Source organism: Mustelus asterias, chromosome 22 (assembly GCF_964213995.1).
Source record: "Mustelus asterias chromosome 22, sMusAst1.hap1.1, whole genome shotgun sequence".
In the NCBI taxonomy this organism is placed as follows: Eukaryota; Metazoa; Chordata; class Chondrichthyes; order Carcharhiniformes; family Triakidae; genus Mustelus; species Mustelus asterias.
In genome coordinates, this window is record NC_135822.1 from 70,022,894 (window position 1) to 70,044,114 (window position 21,221).

The window sequence follows — 21,221 nt, forward strand, 5'->3', positions numbered from 1 at the left end:
CCACGCAGACATGGGGAGAACGTGCAAACTCCACACAGACAGTCACCCAAGGCCAAAATCGAAATTGGGTCCCTGGCACTGTGAGGATAACCGTGCTGTTAGGGTGTAGAGAAAGATCAGCGACCCCTGGCCAACAGGCTAAATCTCCCTCTTTGTGAGGAAGAGGTTGGGATCAATTGTAAAATGACCTTTCACCCAGTTTCGCCCTGCACCTAGCTGTTACTCCTGGGTGAATGCTCTCGCACTGACTCTCTCACTGGGCTATGTTATCCATCCAAAGCAACATTAAACCTGATCATGCTGCATGACACAGAGACGCCTCCAAGGCCAAGATTGGATGAAGCATCATTGGATTCAATTTCCTCAGTGCTTCCTTTGCCGGTTCAGTTTCTCTCTGAGGTGTCCCTGTGGAACTTCACCCAAGCTTTCGGAGCTCCAAGCCCCTTCTTCAGGTGAGTGGGAATTCTGTTCACAAACAGGGCATATAAAGACACAAACTCAATTTACATGAATAATGGTTGGAATGCGAATACTTACAGCTAATCAAGTCTTTGATTAGCTGTAAGTATTCGCATTCCAACCATTATTCATGTAAATTGAATCTGTGTCTTTAGATGCCCTGTTTGTGAACAGAATTCCCACTCACCTGAAGAAGGGGCTTGGAGCTCCGAAAGCTTGTGTGGCTTTTGCTACCAAATAAACCTGTCGGACTTTAACCTGGTGTTGTTAAACTTCTTACTGTGTTTACCCCAGTCCAACGCCGGCATTTCCACATCAGAACTTCACCCAACAGAGCGAGAAAGATTCTGTTTTTTTTTAATGTTGCTATTGATTTCAAGAAGGAATTAGATATGGCTCTTCGGGCCAAAGGGATCAAGGAATATGAGGGAGAAGGCGGGAGATCAGGATACTGGATTTGATGATCAACCATGATCGTAATGAATGGCAGAGCAGGCTCGAAGGGCCAAATGGCCTCCTCCTGCTTCTATGTTTCTATTCCAACCTCTTGCTGAATGAAGCTGCAAACCAGCCTCCCATCCATTGACTCTGTCTACACTTCCTGCTGCCTCAGCAAAGCGGCCAACATAATTAAGTACCCCACGCACCTCGGACATTCTCTCTTCCACCTTCTTCCGTCGGGGAAAAAGATACAAAAGTCTGAGGTCACGTACCAACCGACTCAAGAAGAGCTTCTTCCCTGCTGCCATCAGACTTTTGAATGGACCGACCTCGCATTAAGTTGATCTTTCGCTACACCCAAGCTATGACTGTAACACTACATTCTGCACTCTCTCCTTTCCTTCTCTATGAACGGTATGCTTTGTCTGTACAGCACGCAAGAAACAATACTTTTCACTGTACATTAATACATGTGACAATAATAAATCAAATCAAAGAATGTTGACCTAAGTATAAATAACAGACATTTACAGCACAGCATCGTGTCTGCACTGGCTAACAAGTAACTATCCAATCTCATCTTACTTCCCAGCTCTTGGTATGTCGCCTTGGAGGTTACAGCACTTCTTCCAGTTAATATGCAAGTGCTCTGTAAATGTTATTGGGGTCTCTGCTTCAACCATCTTTTCAAGCAGTGAGTTCCTGATCCCCTCCGAACAAACCATCCCACTGAATACTCTCTAAACCTCTCAGCTCTTCCCCTAAATCTATACCCCCCCCCCCCCCCCCGCCACCCCCCCCCCCCCTCCCCCAACCCCCCCGCCCCACCCTGGCTGGGCACGTCTCAAACAAAAGGAAATACGCCCTTCTTATCTCATCTGCTGCCATGGTGATAAAAAACTGGGACTGAGTCAGAGCTACCTACAACTTGACCAGCTAGTCACAGACATATTGTTCAAAGAAAACCTGTTTTAAGTACATGTGCAAGATAGGAGTGGCACAGGGGACCTGGTTTCAATTCCGGCCTCGGGTCACTGTCTGTGTGGAGTTTGCACGCTCTCCCCCGTGTCTGCGTGGGTTCCCTCCGGCTGCTCCGGTTTCCTCCCACACTCCAAAGATATGCAGGTTTGGTTGATTGGCCGTGCTAAATTAACCCTAGTGTCAGGGGGACTAGCAGGGTAAATATGAGGGGCTATGGGATTAGGGCCTGGGTGGGATTGTGGTCGGTGCAGGCTCAATGGGCCGAATGGTCTCCTTCTGCGCTGCAGGGATTCTATGATCCTATGAAAAGACACAGATTAGAAAACGGCCGCCACAAGTCACCTGATGGCTGATACTGTAAAGCTGACCACTTCTCTGGAAGGCTGCGGACCTGTTACAGGGACGAACACTCTCCCAGTCTATCTACTCTTCCCTGATAACTAAAGGACAACATCCTCGTAAATCACCTCTCCAGCCTCTTCTATACAGTCGCATCATTTCGTAAGTGTAGTGACCGGAACTGCAGACAGTACTCCAGCTGTGACCCGGCTTGTGTGCATTTCTTACAGATCCGGCATACCTCCCTGCACTTGTATTCAATTTCTCAGCTATTAAAAGTGCAGGCGCCTTCTTGACCACTTTACTCACCTGTCCAACCACCTTGGTTTTCTCAGTCAGGTGGTGATCGAGCATTGATTGAGGTAGGAGGTGTATTGTGGCTCCAACCCTTAGCGTTGCATTTCTGGGGAGCATGCTCAACCCGTCAAACTGAAAGAGCAGTGTTGGATGAAGTGATTTCAGAGATAGGCTGCAGAGGAATTTCAGCTCAAAAACAAGGATCTTCATAGAATCATACAATCCTACAGTGCAGAAGGAGGCCATTCGGCCCATCGAGTCTGCACCGACCACAATCCCACCCAGGCCCTATCCCCATAACCCATGTATTTACCCTAGCTAGTCGCCCTGACACTAAGAGGCAATTCAGCATGGCCAATCCAACTAACCCGCACACCCTTGGAGTGTGGGGAGGAAACCGGAGGCACCCGGAGGAAACCCACACAGACACATGCAAACTCCACACAGACAGTGACCCAAGATGGGAATCGAACCCGGGTCCCTGGCGCTGTGAGGCAGCAGTGCTAACCACTGTGCCATCATGCCACCCTACCAATTACCACCAAGTCAGGGGATCAACCCTGGTTCAATGGAGAGTACAGGAGGGCATGCTAGGAGCAATACCAGGCGTACCTAAAAACGAGGTGTCAACCTGGTGAAGCTATGACACAAGACTACTTGCATGCCAAACAGCGTAAGCAGCAAGTAATAGACAGAGCTCAGCAATCCCACAACCAACGGATCAAATCTAAGCTCTGCAGTCCTGCCACATCCAGCCGTGAATGGCAGTGGACAATTAAACAACTCACTGGAGGAGGAGGCTCCACAAATATCCCCTTCCACAATGATGGAGGAGCCCAGCACATCAGGGCAAAAGATGAGGCTGAAGTATTCGCAACAATCTTCAGCCAGAAGTGCCGAGTGAATGATCCATCTCGGCCTCCTCCAGTGGACCCCAGCATCTCCGATGCCAGTCTCCAGCCAATTCGATTCACTCCATGCAATATCAAGAAATGGTTAAATTCATTGGATACTGCAAGGGCTGTAGGTGGCACAGTGGCTCAGTATTTAGCATTGCTGTCTCACAGCATGAGGGTCCTGGGTTCAATTCCAGCCTTGGGTGACTGTGTGGAGTTTGCAAATTTTCCCCGTGTCTGCGTGGCTTTCCTCTGGCGCTCCGGTTTCCTCCCACAGTCCAAAGATGCACTGGTTTTAGGGGGATTAGCGGGGTAAGTGGATGGGGTTATGATGGGGAGGGATGGGCTAAAAGTGTTGGCCTAGCCAGTGATGCTCATCTCCCATTTAAAAAAACATTATACTTATTGCACACTATTCAGTCCAGAGCATTCACATTAATACAAATCACAAACTATCCTGTCTGAAATATTTAACATACATGTTGAATTCGGAGCAGGAGTAGGCCATTCGGCCCCTTGAGCCTGCTCCACAGTCATTCAATAAGATCATGCCTGATGTGATATCCCCCACGAGATCCATGGGCAATCTCTGATTGATCTCCCTATGGGTCTCATTGTGCATGAGTTCCCCTAGTAACAGACAGTGGCCTGCCCAGCTGGAACTCCCTACCTGAGCCATTTATAAGGCAGGCCCAGGACTGGGCCTGCTGAACTGCAGTCCCAGGCAGGGACTAGTGTGCGTACACCACGACAGTGGCTTTACATTGCATTTGGTAAATGAACCATTTTCCTTTCCAGCCGGGCTTCCTAAATCATTACAGCTGATCTGGTTGTGAGTTCAACTCTAACATTCCTGCCAACCCCTTTCAACCCCCTTGTTAGCAAGAATCTATCTATCTCTGCTTTAGAAAATAGTCAAAGATTCTGCTTCCACTGCCTTTTGAGTAGGATATGGAGATGCTGGCGTTGGACTGTCTCACAACACCAGGTTAAAGTCCAGCAGGTTGAATTGGTGGCACGAGCTTTTGGAGCGCTGCCCCTTCATCAGGTGAGTGGAGAGGTGGGTTCACAAACAGGGCATCTATAGACAAAGACTCGATTGCAAGATAATGGTTGGAATGTGAGTCTTTACAGGTAATCAAGTCTTTACAGGTACAGACAATGTGAGTGGAGAGAGGGTTAAGCACAGGTTAAAGAGATGTGCATTGTCTCAAGCCATGACAGTTAGTAGGATTTTACAAGCCCAGGCCAAATGATGGGGGTTACACATAGTGTGATATGAACCCAAGATCCCGGTTGAGGCCATCCTCATGTGTGTGATTGAGGAAGAGCGTTCCAAAGGCTCGGAACTCTCTGATAAGAAAAACATTCTCAACTCTGTCTTAAATGAGCAACTCTTATTTTCAAATCTTCATTTGCATTACACGCCGTTCCTTTTCATTACATAACCATTCTGTCTGTAATGTTGACGTGGACACTCTGGTTCCAATACAGATGCATAAACACTTGCATCAGACCTGCTGCTGAATTTCAGTCTCAGCACAGTCTGCCTCAACTTGCCTCTGTCTCTCTGACTCAACTTCCTCCCTAAACGCAGAGCTGGAGGCTGCCTACTTACACCTTCCTGCCCACACTGAAGAGAAGCAAAGTACAAAACAGTGCAGAGGGAGACCAGTTACCCATTGCGGCTGTGCTAGCCCCTTCAGTGGAGCGATCAAATTGATCGCAATTCCCCGCTCTGTAACTAACTCATTTCAGGGCGCTCTCCAATTCTTCTTTCAGGAACTCTCTGGAGGTGGGAGGGGTGGGGGGGGGGGGGGGGGGGGTGGAGAGGCGGGGGGGGGGGGGGGGGAGGGGAAGGGGGGACACCTTTCCTCATGTCACCTCGGAATCTTCTTCAATTCGTGTCCTGAGAGGTTCCTGAGCCTCCAGCCATTGGAAACACTTCCTTATTGAGCTCTATCCTGGCTATGTGGGTCGCACAAGTTTAAAAATCACACTGGCAGCTATGAATAAAAAAGGTCTTCTTATAAGATCCTTCACAGATGAGCACTGTGATGACTTCAGCCAGGCTAATGAGGTTGGCTTGCTAGAGTATGAACTAATTGTTGAGTCCTAACTGATGGTTAAATCAGGGAGCCTCATGCTCCCTATTTAAAGCAGGTGTGTCAGACTCCCAGCCTGCATTCAGCAAGGAGCAACTGGAGAGCTGGCTGTGTACAGATGTATGGTGTAAATAAAGTAACCTGGTGACGGGACTTTCACCTCCGTGGAGTTATTACAGGCACCATCTGGGCAAAACTCATTAAATCACTGGAAAACAAGATGATGTGGAGATGCTGGTGTGGGACTGGGGTGGGCACAGTAAGAATTCTCACAACACCAAGTTAAAGTCCAACAGGTTTATTTGGAATCACGAGCTTTCGGAGCGCTGCTCCTTCATCAGTTTAGCTCTAACCTCCACTCACCTGATGAAGGAGCAGCACTCCGAAAGCTCGTGATTCCAAATAAACCTACTGGACTTTAACCTGGTGTTGTGAGACTTCTTGCTGGGAAAAGGGAGTGATTCACAGACACAGGAACATGCTGGGTCGCGGTAACTTGTAAAAACAATTATTTTAATTCTCTGAATTGCACTTCCTCAAAGCAACAAGGTTAATGTTGTGCCCCCGGTCACAGTGAAATGTCCCAAGGTGCACCACAGCCGGTCACAGTGAAATGTCCCAAGGTGCACCACAGCCGGTCACAGTGAAATGTCCCAAGGTGCACCACAGCCGGTCACAGTGAAATGTCCCAAGGTGCACCACAGCCGGTCACAGTGAAATGTCCCAAGGTGCACCACAGCCGGTCACAGTGAAATGTCCCAAGGTGCACCACAGCCGGTCACAGTGAAATGTCCCAAGGTGCACCACAGCCGGTCACAGTGAAATGTCCCAAGGTGCACCACAGCCGGTCACAGTGAAATGTCCCAAGGTGCACCACAGCCGGTCACAGTGAAATGTCCCAAGGTGCACCACAGCCGGTCACAGTGAAATGTCCCAAGGTGCACCACAGCCGGTCACAGTGAAATGTCCCAAGGTGCACCACAGCCGGTCACAGTGAAATGTCCCAAGGTGCACCACAGCCGGTCACAGTGAAATGTCCCAAGGTGCACCACAGCCGGTCACAGTGAAATGTCCCAAGGTGCACCACAGCCGGTCACAGTGAAATGTCCCAAGGTGCACCACAGCCGGTCACAGTGAAATGTCCCAAAGTGCACCACAGCCTTATCCAACAAGATCTGCTGTTGAGTCACATCAGAGTATATAACAGCAGATGATCAAGACTTGGCCTAATGGTCAGGTTTAGAGGGAGAGAGGTTGGGGGGAGATTAAGACAGGGAATTCCAGAGTTTGGATCCACACGGATGAGACGGTGTCTGCCAATGGGTGAAGTGGTACAAACTGGAGCACACGGGACTTGATGGCCACGTGGTATTATCGCTGGACTATTCATCCAGAAACTCAGCTAAATGTTCTGGGGACCCGGGTTCGAATCCTGCCACAGCAGATGGTGGAATTTGAATTCAAATTTTAAAAATCTGGAATTAACTGATGGCCATGAAACCATTGTTGGAAAAACCCATCTGGTTCACTAATGTCCTTTAGGGAAGGAAATCTGCCGTCCTTACCCGGTCTGGCCTACATGTGACTCCAGAGCCACAGCAATGTGGTTGATTCTCAACTGCCCTCCAAGGGCAACTGGGCAATAAATGCTGGCGAGCCAGCGACGCCCATGTCCCACGCTGAGGTCTCTGAGATTTACTGGGCTGGATGAGAGTCTTGCAGAGATAGGGAGGGCTGAGGCCATGTAGGGATTTGAAAACAAACATGAGAATGTCAAAATCAAAGCATTGCTAGATTAGGAGACAGAGTGAGGTGGTGAGCACGGGGATGATAGGGAACGGGGTTTGGAGTGAGTTAAGATACAGGCAGCAAACAAAGTTGTGGATGCGTTCAGGTTGATGGAAGTGAAAAATGAAAAAGTGGAAGGTTGAAAAGGTGAGTTCCAGAGAAATCTGTGTACACAAGATGTGACAGGCTGGCAAACAGGAGTTCCAGAGGTGGTGCTGGGTCCTGATTTCAGGCCATTCTGTCCATCATACTCATGGTGATGAGGACCAAAGAACAAAGAAAATTACAGCACAGCAACAGACACTTCGGCCCTCCAAGCCTGCACCAACCATGCTGCCCGACTTAAACTAAAAACCCCTACCCTTCCGGGGACCATATCCCTCTATTCCCATCCTATTCATGTATTTGTCAAGACACCCCTTAAAAGTCACTACCGTATCTGCTTCCACTACCTCCCCCGGCAACAAGTTCCAGGCACCCACCACAGTCATACCCTGAAGGATTTCGCTTTGATCCATTTTGAGGGCATGGATCTCCAACTAGCATTCTGAGACTGAACTAACTTGTGGAACGCTAGCTCGGCAACAAATCCAAGTGTTCCAGTCTGAAGAAGCTCCGCACTATCTTAGCCAGCAATCTCATTAGTGTCAAGCAGTGTCTAACTAGTGGAGTTAGAGGATCCCTGCCTCAGGGACCGGTGCTGGGTCCACTGTTATTTGTCATTTATATTAATGATTTGGATGAGAATATAGGAGGCATGGTTAGTAAGTTTGCAGATGACACCAAAATTGGTGGCATAGTGGACAGTGAAGAAAGTTATCTCCAATTGCAACGGAATCTTGATCAATTGGGCCAGTGGGCTGATGAATGGCAGATGGAGTTTAATTCAGATAAATGCAAGGTGATGCATTTTGGTAGATTGAACCAGGGCAGAACTTACTCAGTTAATGGTAGGGCATTGGGGAGAGTTACAGAACAAAGAGATCTAGGGGTACATGTTCATAGCTCCGTGATAGTGGAGTCACAGGTGGATAGAGTGATGAAGAAGGCATTCAGCATGCTTGGTTTCATTGGTCAGAAGATTGAATGCAGGAGTTGGGACGTCTTGTTGAAGTTGTACAAGACATTGGTAAGGCCACACTTGGAATACAGTGTACAGTTCTGGCCACCCTATTATAGAAAGGATATTATTAAACGAGAAAGAGTGCAGAAAAAATTTACTAGGATGCTACTGGGACTTGATGGTTTGTATTATAAGGTGAGGCTTGATGGACTGGGACTTTTTTCTCTGCAGCGTAGAAGGCTGAGGGGTGATCTTATAGAGGTCTATAAAATAATGAGGGGCATAGATCAGCTAGAAAGTCAATATCTTTTCCCAAAGGTAGGGGAGTCTAAAACTAGAGGGCAAAGGTTTAAGGTGAGAGGGGAGAGATACAAAAGTGTTCAGAGGGGCAATTTTTTCCCACAGAGGGTGGTGAGTGTCTGGAACAAGCTGCCAGATGTAGTAGTTAAGGAGGGTACAATTCTGTCCTTTGAAAAGCGTTTAGACAGTTACATGGGTACCATGGGTATAGAGGGATATTGGCTAAATGATGGCAATTGGAACTAGCTTAGGGTTTTAAAATAAAAGGGCAGCATGGACAAGTTGGGCCGAAGGGCCTGTTTCCATGCTGTAAACCTCTATGACTCTATGAGTCAGCTTGTCAAAATTAGAAGAGGGAACTAAACAGAATGAGCAGAGAAGATGGTTTTAGAATCAATTCAGGGTAAACTTCTTCACCCAGTGCTGAGAATGTGGAACTCACAACCACAGCAAGTGGTTGGGGTGAATATCGAGATGGATTTCAGGGGAAGCTGGAGAGACACATGAGGGAGAGAGGAATAGAAGGCTCGAGTGTTGGGTTGGCATGACGAGGGGGTGAGAGGAGCCTCAAAGTGGGGCATCGACACCAAGGCAGAGCGGACAGTTTCTGCATGGTGAATACTTTGTAATAACAAACTGCATTGATGTTGGCACAATGGGCTTATACATGTTGAAAGAGCACAGAAGGAGGTCACTCTGTCATGAACTAGAGATCATCATAGAATCCCTACAGTGCAGAAGGAGGCCATTCGGCCCATCGAGTCTGCACCGACAACAATCCCACCCAGGCCCTATCCCCATTGCCCCACATATTTACGGCGGGGGGTTGAGGGGATACGGGGAGAGGGGGCAGTGTCTGATGCTGAGGAAGCTAACAGTACCTCGCTGCGACAAAACAGCAGCAGTTACCCAATCTCCAATCCTGTTAACACACACATTCTAGATAATTGTCTCCAGACCAGTAATCCAGAGGCCCAGCGTAATGCTCTGGGGACCCAAGTTCGAATCCCACCATGGCAGATGGTGACATTTAAATTCAATTTTTAAAAAGTCCAACGATGACCATGAAACCATTGTCATAAAAAGCTATCCAGTCCACTCATGTCCTTTAGGGAAGGAAATCTGCCGTCCTTACCCGGTCTGGCCGACATGTGACTCCAGACCCGCGTCCTCTTAACTGCCCTTTCAAGGAAGGGCAACTAGGGATGGGCAATAAATGCTGACCCAGCCAGCGACACCCACATCCCGTAAACAAATATATATATAAAAAAGTAACACTTCTGAGCCACAGTGTTAGCAGCCCTGGAATTCATTCAGCTCGCGAATCGCATATTCCTCCCCCTTTTCCCTCCGACCCGTCAAGTCTATATCGCCTTGCACAGAAATTTAACGGGGAGGGAGGGGAATCCCTGACTTGGCAACATGCTGACTTATCTTTTCAACTCGTTTTCTCACCCGCACAGAGCCAGGCAGGCAGTAAAGCAAGCTGAGGGTTGGAGATAGACAAGGAGGCAGGGACAGGGTAGGAATGAAGGATCAGCCCAGCTGTACAGTACCTATTCGCCCTGTGTCCACCCTTAGGTTGAAATCCCAGACGTTGCGAGGTAGTTTCAATGACATGGTCTCTCTTTTCTGAACGGGCACTGCCTTGTCTTCAGGTTGTGAGCAGCTCCCCTCTGTAAAGGCAACTCCTCGACTCAGCCTCTGCAGATGTCTGCCAACCCACATCCTTGTTCCTGTGTAAGCTGCCTGTAACCAAACACGGGGCCAACATGTGCACACCAAAGGAAGGTGTCTGGCCCGCCTTGTGTTTCACTTCATGGTTCTTTATCGAAAGAAATAGATGGTTGAGGGCGCTGCGGCCCAGATATCTCTTCCCCTACCATGGAGCTCTGGGTTCCACGGGGACAGATGGAACTGTTGCAATACTTTCAGGAAGTTGCAAATCAGATCAAGTTTCTTTGCAAATGCAGCTAAGTGGGTGTTTGTTACACATTGTTACAGAAAGACAACGAGATCATATCTGAGCTGCTCCGAGTGCGAGGCAGAGCATGCTACACATACACTTCCTTCATACTCTCAGGTCTCTGTGCTGACTCTCAGTCTGACTACTTGAGTTTCAGAACACTCTTGCAAACGTTTAACCAAACCTCAATGATAATGGAGGAGAGAGGAGGTGGATGGCACTCTTTAAAAACCATTGGGGCGGCACGATACCTCACAGCGCCAGGGACCCGGGTTCGATTCCCGGCTTGAGTCATTGTCTGGGCGGAATCTGCACATTCTCCCCGTGTCTGCGTGGGTTTCCTCTGGGTGCTCCGGTTTCCTCCCACAGTCCGAAAGATGTGCTGGTTAGGTGGATTGGCCGTGCTAAATTCTCCCTCAGTGCACCTGAACAGGCGCCGGAGTGTGGTGACTCGGGGATTTTCACAGTAACTTCACTGCAGTGTTAATGTAAGCCAACTTGTGACACTAATAAAATAAACTTAAATATACTTCAGTAAGCCCTCCTATTTGAAACTGGACTACGCTTCTGATCCTCTTATCCCTGGCATCACAAATGTCACCTATTGCTCCTCTCATTGGAGATTAGGAACTAGGAGCAGGAGTAGGCCATCTGGCCCCTCCAGCCTGCTCCGCCATTCAATAAGATCATGGCTGATCTTTTCGTGGACTCAGCTCCACTTACCCGTCCGCTCACCATAACCCTTAATTCCTTTACTGGTCAAAAATCTATCTATCCTTGCCTTAAAAACATTCAATGAGGTAGCCTCAACTGCCTCACTGGGCAGGGAATTCCACAGATTCACAACCCTTTGTGTGAAGAAGTTCCTCCTCAACTCAGTCCTAAATCTGCTCCTCCTTATTTTGAGACCATGCCCCCTAGTTCTAGTTACACCCGCCAGTGGAAACAACCTTCCTGTTTCTATCTTAGCTATTCCCTTCATGTCTCTGTCCCGCTGTTAATGAGAGCCTCATCCATTCTTTTATCACCACCAGTCTCCACAATTCCAATGCCTGGCTGGCCTGTTTCCCAACCTTCACCTCTGTATCCTTTAAGCCTATCTAAAATTGGCCATGTCTGTATTCATATCGAATGCTGCTCATTCGACCAGCCTTGGGCCTTGCCGATCCACATTGGCTCCTCGTGCACCAACGACATGATTCTCGAATTCATACCCTCCTTTTCAAACTCCTCACTATCTGTGTTCATGCGTGCAGTTCTCCAAGATAACAGTAACTCTGAGTTCCTCCAGTTCTGGACGGTGGTTCATTCTGCAACATCGCTGCTTGATCATTGTTGCCGTGTCATCAGTTGCCTAAGTACTATGCTCTGGAATTCACTCCCTAAACCTTGGTACCTCCTGTGCCTCCTCACGTCACTTCACAACGTCCTTATTTTTGATTTGATTTGAATAATTATTGATTATACATAAACCATCTGAACCCCTTGATTAGATTCCAGTCAGTAACTCACTCCCTGGTAATATATCACAGAAATCATCATAGAAAATCATAGAAACCCTACAGTACAGAAAGAGGCCATTCGGCCCATCGAGTCTGCACCGACCACAATCCCACCCAGGCCCTACCCCCATATTCCTACATGTTTACCCACTAATCCCTCTAACCTATGCATTTCAGGACACTAAGGGCAATTTTTAGCATGGCCAATTAACCTAACCCGCACATCGTTGGACATATATCATATATAAATGATTTGGAGGAAAATGTAACTGGTTTGATTAGTAAGTTTGCGGGTGACACAAAGGTTGGTGGATTTGCGGATAGCGATGAGGACCATCGGAGAATACAGGAGGATATAGATCGGTTGGAGACTTGGGTGGAGAGATGGCAGATGGAGTTTAATCCGGAAAAATGTGAGGTAATGCATTTTGGAAGGTCTAATACAGATAGGAAATATACAGTAAATGGCAGAACACTTAAGAGTATTGATAGGCAAATGTATCTGGGTGTACAGGTACACAGGTCATTGAAAGTGGCAATGCAGGTGGAGAAGGTAGTCAATAAGGCATACGGCATGCTTGCCTTCATCGGCCAGGGCATTGAGTTTAAAAATTGGCAAGTCATGTTGCAGCTTTATAGAACCTTAGTTAGGCCGCACTTGGAATAGTGTTCAATTCTGGTCGCCACAGTCCCAGAAGGATGTGGAGGCTTTAGAGAGGTACAGAAAGGATTTACCAGGATGTTGCCTGGTATGGAGGGCATTAGAAATCATAGAAATCATAGAAACCCTACAGTGCAGAAGGAGGCCATTCGGCCCATCGAGTCTGCACCGACCACAATCCCACCCAGGCCTTACCCCCACATATTTACCCGCTAATCCCTCTAACCTATGCATCCCAGGACTCTAAGGGACAATTTTTAACCTGGCCAATCAACCTAACCCACACATCTTTGGACTGTGGGAGGAAACCGGAGCACCCGGAGGAAACCCACGCAGACACGAGGAGAATGTGCAAACTCCACACAGACAGTGACCCGAGCCGGGAATCGAACCCGGGACCCTGGAGCTGTGAAGCAGCAGTGCTAACCACTGTGCTACCGTGCCGCCCACCATTAGCTATGAGGAGAGGTTGGAGAAACTTGGATTGTACTCACTGGAATAACGGAGGTTGAGGGACGACCTGATAGAAGTCTACAAGATTATGAGAGGCATGGACAGAGTGGACAGTCAGAGGCTTTTTCCCAGGGTGGAAGAGTCAATTACTAGGGGGCACAGGTTTAAAGTGCGAGGGGCAAGGTTTAAAGGAGATTTACGAGGCAGATTTTTACACAGAGAGTAGTGGGTGCCTGGAACTCGTTGCCAGGGGAGGGAGTGGAAGCGGATACGGTAGTGACTTTTAAGGGGTGTCTTGCCAAATACATGAATAGGTTGGGAATAGAGGGATATGGTCCCCGGAAGGGTGGGGTTTTTTAGTTAAGTCAGGCAGCATGGTCGGTGCAGGCTTGGAGGGCCGAAGGGCCTGTTCCTGTGCTGTAATTTTCTTTATTCTTTATCTGTTATTCACAATATAAACCATCTGAACCCCTCGATTAGATTCCAGTCTGTAACTGACTCCCGGATATCTGTTATTCTATGTATAAACCATCCGGACCCCTCGATTAGATTCTAGTCTGTAACTGTAAGGGGTGATCTTATAGAGGTCTATAAAATAATGAGGGGTATAGATCAGCTAGACAGTCAATAAATTTCCCAAAGGTAGGGGAGTCTAAAACTAGAGGGCATAGGTTTAAGGTGAGAGGGGAGAGATACAAAAGTGTCCAGAGGGGCAATTTTTTCACACAGAGGGTGGTGAGTGTCTGGAACAAGCTGCCAGAGGTAGTAGTAGAGGCGGGTACAATTTTGTCTTTTAAAAAGCATTTAGACAGTTACATGGGTACGATGGGCATAGAGGGATATGGGCCAAATGCAGGCAATTGGGATTAGTTTAGGGGTTTTAAAAAAAAGGGCGGCATGGACAAGTTGGGCCGAAGGGCCTGTTTCCATGCTGTAAACCTCTATGACTCTATGATTCTATAACTCACTCCCAGGTATCTGTTATTCTCTATATAAACCATCCCGAAGCCCTCAATTAGATTCCAGTCTGTAACTCACTCCCAGATATCTGTTATTCTATTTATAAACCATCTGAACCACTTGATTAGATGCCCGTTTGTAACTCACCCCCGGTATCTGTTATTCTATATATAAACCATCTGAACCCCTCGATTAGATTCCAGTCTGTAACTCACTCCCGGGTATCTGTTATTCTATATATAAACCATCTGAACCCCTCGATTAGATTCCAGTCTGTAACTCACTCCCAGGTATCGGTAATTCTGTATATAAACCACCCCGAACCCTTTCATTAGATTCCAGTCTGTAACTCACTCCTGTGTATCTGTTATTCTATATATAAATCATCTGAACCCCTCGATTAGATTCCAGTCTGTAACTCACTCCCAGGTATCTGTTATTCTATATATAAACCATCTGAACCCTTCGATTAGATTCCAGTCTGTAACTCACTCCCGGGTACCCCTGAGTATCTGTTATTCTGTATATAAAGCACCCCGAACCCTTTGATTAGATTCCAGTCTGTAATTCACTCCCGGGTATCTGTTATTCTGTATTTAAACCATCTGAACCCCTCAATTAGATACCAGTCTGTAACTCACTCCTGGGTATATCTGTAATTCTATATATAAACCACCCCAAACCCCTCGATTAGATTCCAGTCTGTAGCTCACTCCCGGGTGCTCCTGAGTATCTGTTATTCTGTATATAAAGCACCCCGAACCCTTTGATTAATTCCTGCCTGTAACTCACTCCCGTGTATCTGTTATTCTACATAGCCAGCATCAGAACCCCTCGATTAGATTCCTGTCTGGAACTCACTCCCGGGTATCTGTAATTCTATATATAAACCATCTGAACCCCTCGATTAGATTCCATTCTATAATTCACTCCCGGCTATCTGATATTCTGTATTTAAACCACCTGGACCCCTCAATTAGATTCCAGTCTGTAACTCACTCCCAGGTATCTGTTATTCTATATATAGACCATCTGAATCCCTCGATTAGATTCTAGTCTGTAACTCACTCCCGGGTATCTGTTATTCTATATATAAACCAGCCCGAACCCCTCGATTAGATTCCAGTCTGTAACTCACTCCCGGGTATCTGTTATTCTATATATAAACCCGAACCCCTCGATTAGATTTCAGTCTGTAACTCACTCCCGGGTATCTGTTATTCTATATATAAACCATCTGAACACTCGATTAGATTCCAGTCAGTAACACTCTTGAGTCTGTTATTCTATATATAAACCCGAACCCCTCGATTAGATTTCAGTCTGTAACTCACTCCCGGGTATCTGTTATTCTATATATAAACCATCTGAACCCCTCGATTAGATTCCAGTCTGTAACTCACTCCCGGGTATCTGTTATTCTATATATAAACCATCTGACCCCCTCGATTAGATTCCAGTCTGTAACTCACTCCCGGGTATCTGTTATTCTATATATAAACCATCTGACCCCCTCGATTAGATTCCAGTCTGTAACTCACTCCCGGGTATCTGTTATTCTATATATAAACCATCTGAACACTCGATTAGATTCCAGTCAGTAACACTCTTGAGTCTGTTATTCTATATATAAACCCGAACCCCTCGATTAGATTTCAGTCTGTAACTCACTCCCGGGTATCTGTTATTCTATATATAAACCATCTGAACCCCTCGATTAGATTCCAGTCTGTAACTCACTCCCGGGTATCTGTTATTCTATATATAAACCATCTGACCCCCTCGATTAGATTCCAGTCTGTAACTCACTCCCGGGTATCTGTTATTCTATATATAAACCATCTGACCCCCTCGATTAGATTCCAGCCTGTAACTCACTCCTGGGCATCATCTGAACCTCTCGATTAGATTACATTCTCTAACGCTTTCCTGGATATTTCTTATTAAGCGATTCCTCGTGGATGGATCAGTTCTTGAGGCTGTAACAGTCAGAGATTTTCCTTCTCCCTAATATGGACTAATGGGAGCTTTGCCATAAATGGTCTGGAAGTTTAAGCAGCGGAATGTGTGGTTTTTGACTCTGAGGTCAGAAGCCTGTGTGTCAGCGCTGGCTCCGGTCAGTTTGCAGCCTGTTCATGCTGCAGGTGACTTTCCAGAGGTGAATATCCCATTTTGGAAATGGGAAGCATTGGAAAGTGCTCTCCCTGTTTCCCCCACTTCCTTCCACTCCCTCCCAAATCAGGAGAAAGACAGCTCTTTGTGAATGGCCACTCGTGCGGGGAGTTAAAAATGTCCAGTATGCAAATCACTGTTCGGCACACTTTACCCATCTCTCCCCATGGCAGATCTCTACCCACGTGGCCACTCTTAAGTGTGCTTTAGGTGAGTAGGAGTGACTTGTTTCACGTCCGATTCAGCCCCTTTGGTTGGTCGTAACAAAGGTTTTAAAAAATGTATTTTCCCCATAAATGCCTTTTCCAATCTAAATATATATATATATATATATTTTAATTTATTAGTCACAAGTAGGCTTACATTAACACCGCAATGAAGTTACTGTGAAAATCCCCTAGTCGCCACACTCCGGCACCTGTTCGGGTACACTGAGGGAGAATTTAACATGGCCAATGCACCCTGACCAACATGTCTTTTGGACTGTGGGAGGAAACTGGGGCACCTGGAGGAAACCCACACAGACATGGGGAGAATGTGCAGACTCCGCACAGACAGTGACCCAAGCCGGGAATCGAACTCGGGTCCCTGGCACTGGGAGGCAGCAGTGCTAACTGTGCCACCATGCTGCCCCTTGCTCATAAGGAACCAATCAACACAGTTTTTCTTGAGTCAGTGAAAGAGCACATTTATTTTTTTTCTCAGGGTTAGTAACCAATATTAAAAATACCATAACACACACACACACACACGGATATTAGAAGCAAGGACATTGGAATCCAATATAAGTAAACAGAATATAGGATTCAGTCCTTTGCTTGTCTTTGAGTTGCCGATTATGAGTGTTGCGGCTGTTTGAAGTTAATTGGTTTCCTATAGATTTCTGCAGTTGACTTTGATAGTTTGAGATAGTAAATACAAAGGTGCGAAAGAATTACATTGAGAAGCTAAACTGTGGTATCAAAGTGGAAATGTGGGGGTGATTCAGGGAAAGAAGAAAAATGTTTTGCATCTATTTTATCTCTGATTTGCACCGATTAAAAGTTCTGTCCCAGCCTAGTTGGTAGGCAGCACCACGGTGGTCACCTGGGATTGGTGTCACCTTAACTGTTCATGATGTGATGTTCCTTCAACTGTAGCAACCCCACAGAAAAACAGAAACAACAAAATATCACCGGCAGGAACAGTAACAATGGGAAACTTGTTCTCAGGGCAATGGGGAGATGATGGTCTGGTGGCATGGTGGGCATGTCAGGGGACTAGTCATCCAGAAAGACCAGCCTCATGCTCTGTGTTCAAATCCCAGCAAGGCAGATGGCGGACTTTGGAATATAATCCTGATTATAGTTACCATGAAGACATAATGGTGATTGTTGTTAAGACCCATCTGCTTCATTGATGTCCTTGAGGGCAGGAAATCTGTCATCCTTACCTTGTGTGGCCTACGCGTGACTCCAGATCCACAGCAAGCCACGCAGTTCAAGGGGAATTAGGGTAACAAATGCTGATCTCACCAACAAGACCCACATGCCGGGAAAGAATCAGTTTAAAGAAAAGGATTGTAGCATGCCTAGACATTTTGAACATCCTTCCCCTATTTTTTTCAGACTTGTGTTGTTAAATATCCTACCCCGGAGTTAACGTTTAGCACCATCTAGTGGAGCTTTTATGGCTGTGTATTTGAGTGCATCGTAGTTGATTGAGAGCAATGTTTGTGAAACTCGGACCTGAGGGTGGTGAGTTTCTTGAGGGTCTCTGAGCTAGTATAGACGTGCAACAGAAGGCAGCAGTAGGGTGTGTTGCTGCACATGGGAAATGCAAAGGTAGCTGTCACCCCCAGAACATGGGGGACAGTATAGAGAGCAGCACTAAAGTCAATACCCAACTGGGTGGCAAGGTGGCACAGTGGTTAGCTCTGCTGCCTCACAGCGCCAGGGACCTGGGTTCGATTCCCGGACTTGGGTGACTGTGTGGAGTTGGCATGTTCTCCCCGCGTCTGCGTGGGTTTGCTCCGGTTTCCTCCCACAGTCCGAAAGACGTGCTGGTTTGGTGCATTGGCCATTCTAAATTCTCCCTCAGTGTCCCGAACAGGCGCCGGAGTGTGGCGACTAGGGGAACTTCACAGTAACTTCATTGCGGTGTTAATGTAAGCCTACTTGTGACACTAACAAATAAACATTTTAAACTTTAAAAGCCCCTTATTGTTCGTCATTTATATAAATGACATAGATGACTATGGGGAGGCGGGGGGGGGGGGGGGGGGGGCGGTGAGGTGGGAGGGAGGAGTGTCTTGGGTTACGAGATGGTCAAATGGACAGAGAAGTGGCAGATGGAATTTAACCTGAAAAGTGTGAGGTGATGCAGTTTGGAAGGAGTAATTGGACAAGGAAGGATACTATGAAAGATCTGACACTGGGAAGCTCAGAAGAACAAAGGGACCTTGGCGTGTTTGGTCGTAGGTCTTTGAAGGCGGAAAGGCAGGTTCATAGGGTGATGAAAAAGGCATATGGCACACTCGCCTTTATCAATCGGGGTATAGATTACAAAAGCAGAGAGGTCATGATGGAGTTGTATAGAACTTTGGTGAGGCCACAGCTGGAGTACTGTGTGCAGTTCTGGTCGCCACATTATAGGAAGGACATGAATGCACTGGAGAGAGTGCAGAGGAGATTCACCAGGATGCTGCCTGGGATGGAACGTTTAAGTTATGAAGAAAGGTTGGATAGACTTGGGTTGTTTTCGTTGGAGCAGAGAAGACTGAGGGGGCGACATGATTGAGGTGTACAAGATTATGAGGGGCGTGGACAGAGTGGATAGAGAGCAGCTGTTCCCCTTAGTTGAAGGGTCAGTTATGAGGGGACACAAGTTAAAAGTGATGAGTGGGGGGTTTTGGGGGGGGGGGGGGGGGGAGGGGGGGATTTGAGGAAAAACTTTTTTACTCAGAGGGTGGTGACGGTCTGGATGCACTGCCCGGGAGGATGGTGAAGGCGGGATGCCTCACATCTTTTAAAAGTACCTGGATGAGTACTTGGCACGTCATAACATTCAAGGCTATGGGCCAAGTGCTGCCAAGTGGGATTAGGTGGGCAGGTCAGGACATTTCATGTGTCGGTGCAGACTCGATGGGCTGAAGGGCCTCTTCTGTACTGTAGTACTCTGTGATTCTGTGATCATTTAAACACTATTTACCTATAGCACCTCCAGAATAGACGATAGCCTAGTGATATTATCGCTAGACTATTAATCCAGAAACTCAGCTAATGTTCTGGGGGCCTGGGTTCGAATCCCGCCACGGCAGATGGTGGAATTTGAATTCAATAAAAAATATCTGGAATTAAGAATCTACTGATGACCATGAAACCATTGTCGATAGTCGGAAAAACCAATCTGGTTCACTAATGTCCTTTAGGGAAGGAAATCTGCTGTCCTTACCTGGTCTGGCCTACATGTGACTCCAGAGCCACAGCAATGTGGTTGGCTCTCAACTGCCCTCTGAAGTGGCCTATGAAGGCCCTCAGTTCAAGGGTGAATGGGCAATAAATTCTCTATCCATGCCAATATTCTACCTCCAACACCATGGACTCTTATCTAATGACGTAACATTTTGTGAGGTACCTTGTCGAATGCCTTTTGGAAGTCCATATACACAAATCCGCTGGTTCCTCTCTATTCACTCTCTTCCTTTTCATATATTTAAAGATATTGTCTCTTCCTTTTCATATATTTAAAGATCTTGTCAGTTTTTACATTCATTGCCCTCATGGTTTCTTTTTTCTCTCTTCACTTTTTCGTCCTCCTTTGCTGGATTCTGAATGTATCCCAGTCTTCGGGGCTTTTGCCTCCCTATGTGCTTTTTCTTTCAACTTAATATTCTCCGTAACTTATTGGAAGTTCCTCTCCAATTCACTCACCATCCCGACTTGTAACTCTATCACACGTTCCTTCACTGTGGCTGGGTCAAAATCCTGGAACTCCCTCCCTAACAGCACTGTGGTTGTACCTGCACCTTGGGGACTGCAGTGGTTCCAGAAGCCACCTTATAACAGAATGAAGAGCTTGATGTATGAGGAGAGTTTGAGGACTCTGGGTCTGTACTCGATAGAGTTTAGAAGGATGAGGGGGGATCTCATTGAAACTTGCAGAATACTTAAAGGCCTGGATAGAGTGGATGTGGAGACGATGTTTCCATTAATTTGATTTGATTTTGATTTATTGTTACGTGTATTCGCATAAAGTGAAAAGTATTGTTTCTTGTGCCCTATACAAAGCATGCCGTTCATAGAGAAGGGAAGGAGAAAGTGCAGAATGTAGTGTTACAGTCACAGCTAGGGTGTAGAGAAAGATCAACTTAATGTGAGATAGATCCATTCAAAAGTCTGACGGCAGCAGGGAAGAAGCTGTTCTTGAGTCGGTTGGTACGTGACCTCAGACTTTTGTATCTTTTTCCTGACCGAAGTTGTTGGAAGAGAAAATGTCCAGGGTGCATGGGGTCCTTAATCATGCTGGCTGCTTTGCCGAGGCAGTGGGAAGTGTAGACAGAGTCAATGGATGGGAGGCTGATTTGTGTGATGGATTGGGCTACATTCACGACCTTTTGTAATTTCTTGCGGTCTTGGGCAGAGCAGGAGCCATACCAAGCTGTAATGCAACCAGAAAGAATGCTTTCTATGGTGCATCTGTAAAAGTTGGAGAGAGTTGTAGCAGACATGCCAAATTTCCTTAGTCTTCTGAGAAAGTAGAGGCGTTTGTGGGCTTTCTTAACTATAGTGTCGGCATGGGGGGACCAGGACAGGTTGTTGGTGATCTGGACACCTAAAAGCTTGAAGCCCTCGACCCTT

The 21,221-nt window shown here is 46.8% G+C and overlaps 1 protein-coding gene across 1 annotated transcript in view; it reads right to left on the minus strand.

Moving 5' to 3' along the window:
• Positions 1-10,466, minus strand: part of arhgap25 (Rho GTPase activating protein 25) — a 73,929-nt gene extending 63,463 nt beyond the window's left edge. The window contains exon 1 of the mRNA XM_078239591.1: positions 10,226-10,466. Within this exon, the coding sequence (XP_078095717.1) occupies positions 10,226-10,397 (172 nt within the window). The 5' untranslated portion in view covers positions 10,398-10,466. The remainder of the gene's footprint in view (positions 1-10,225) is intronic.
• Positions 10,467-21,221: the final 10,755 nt, after the last annotated feature.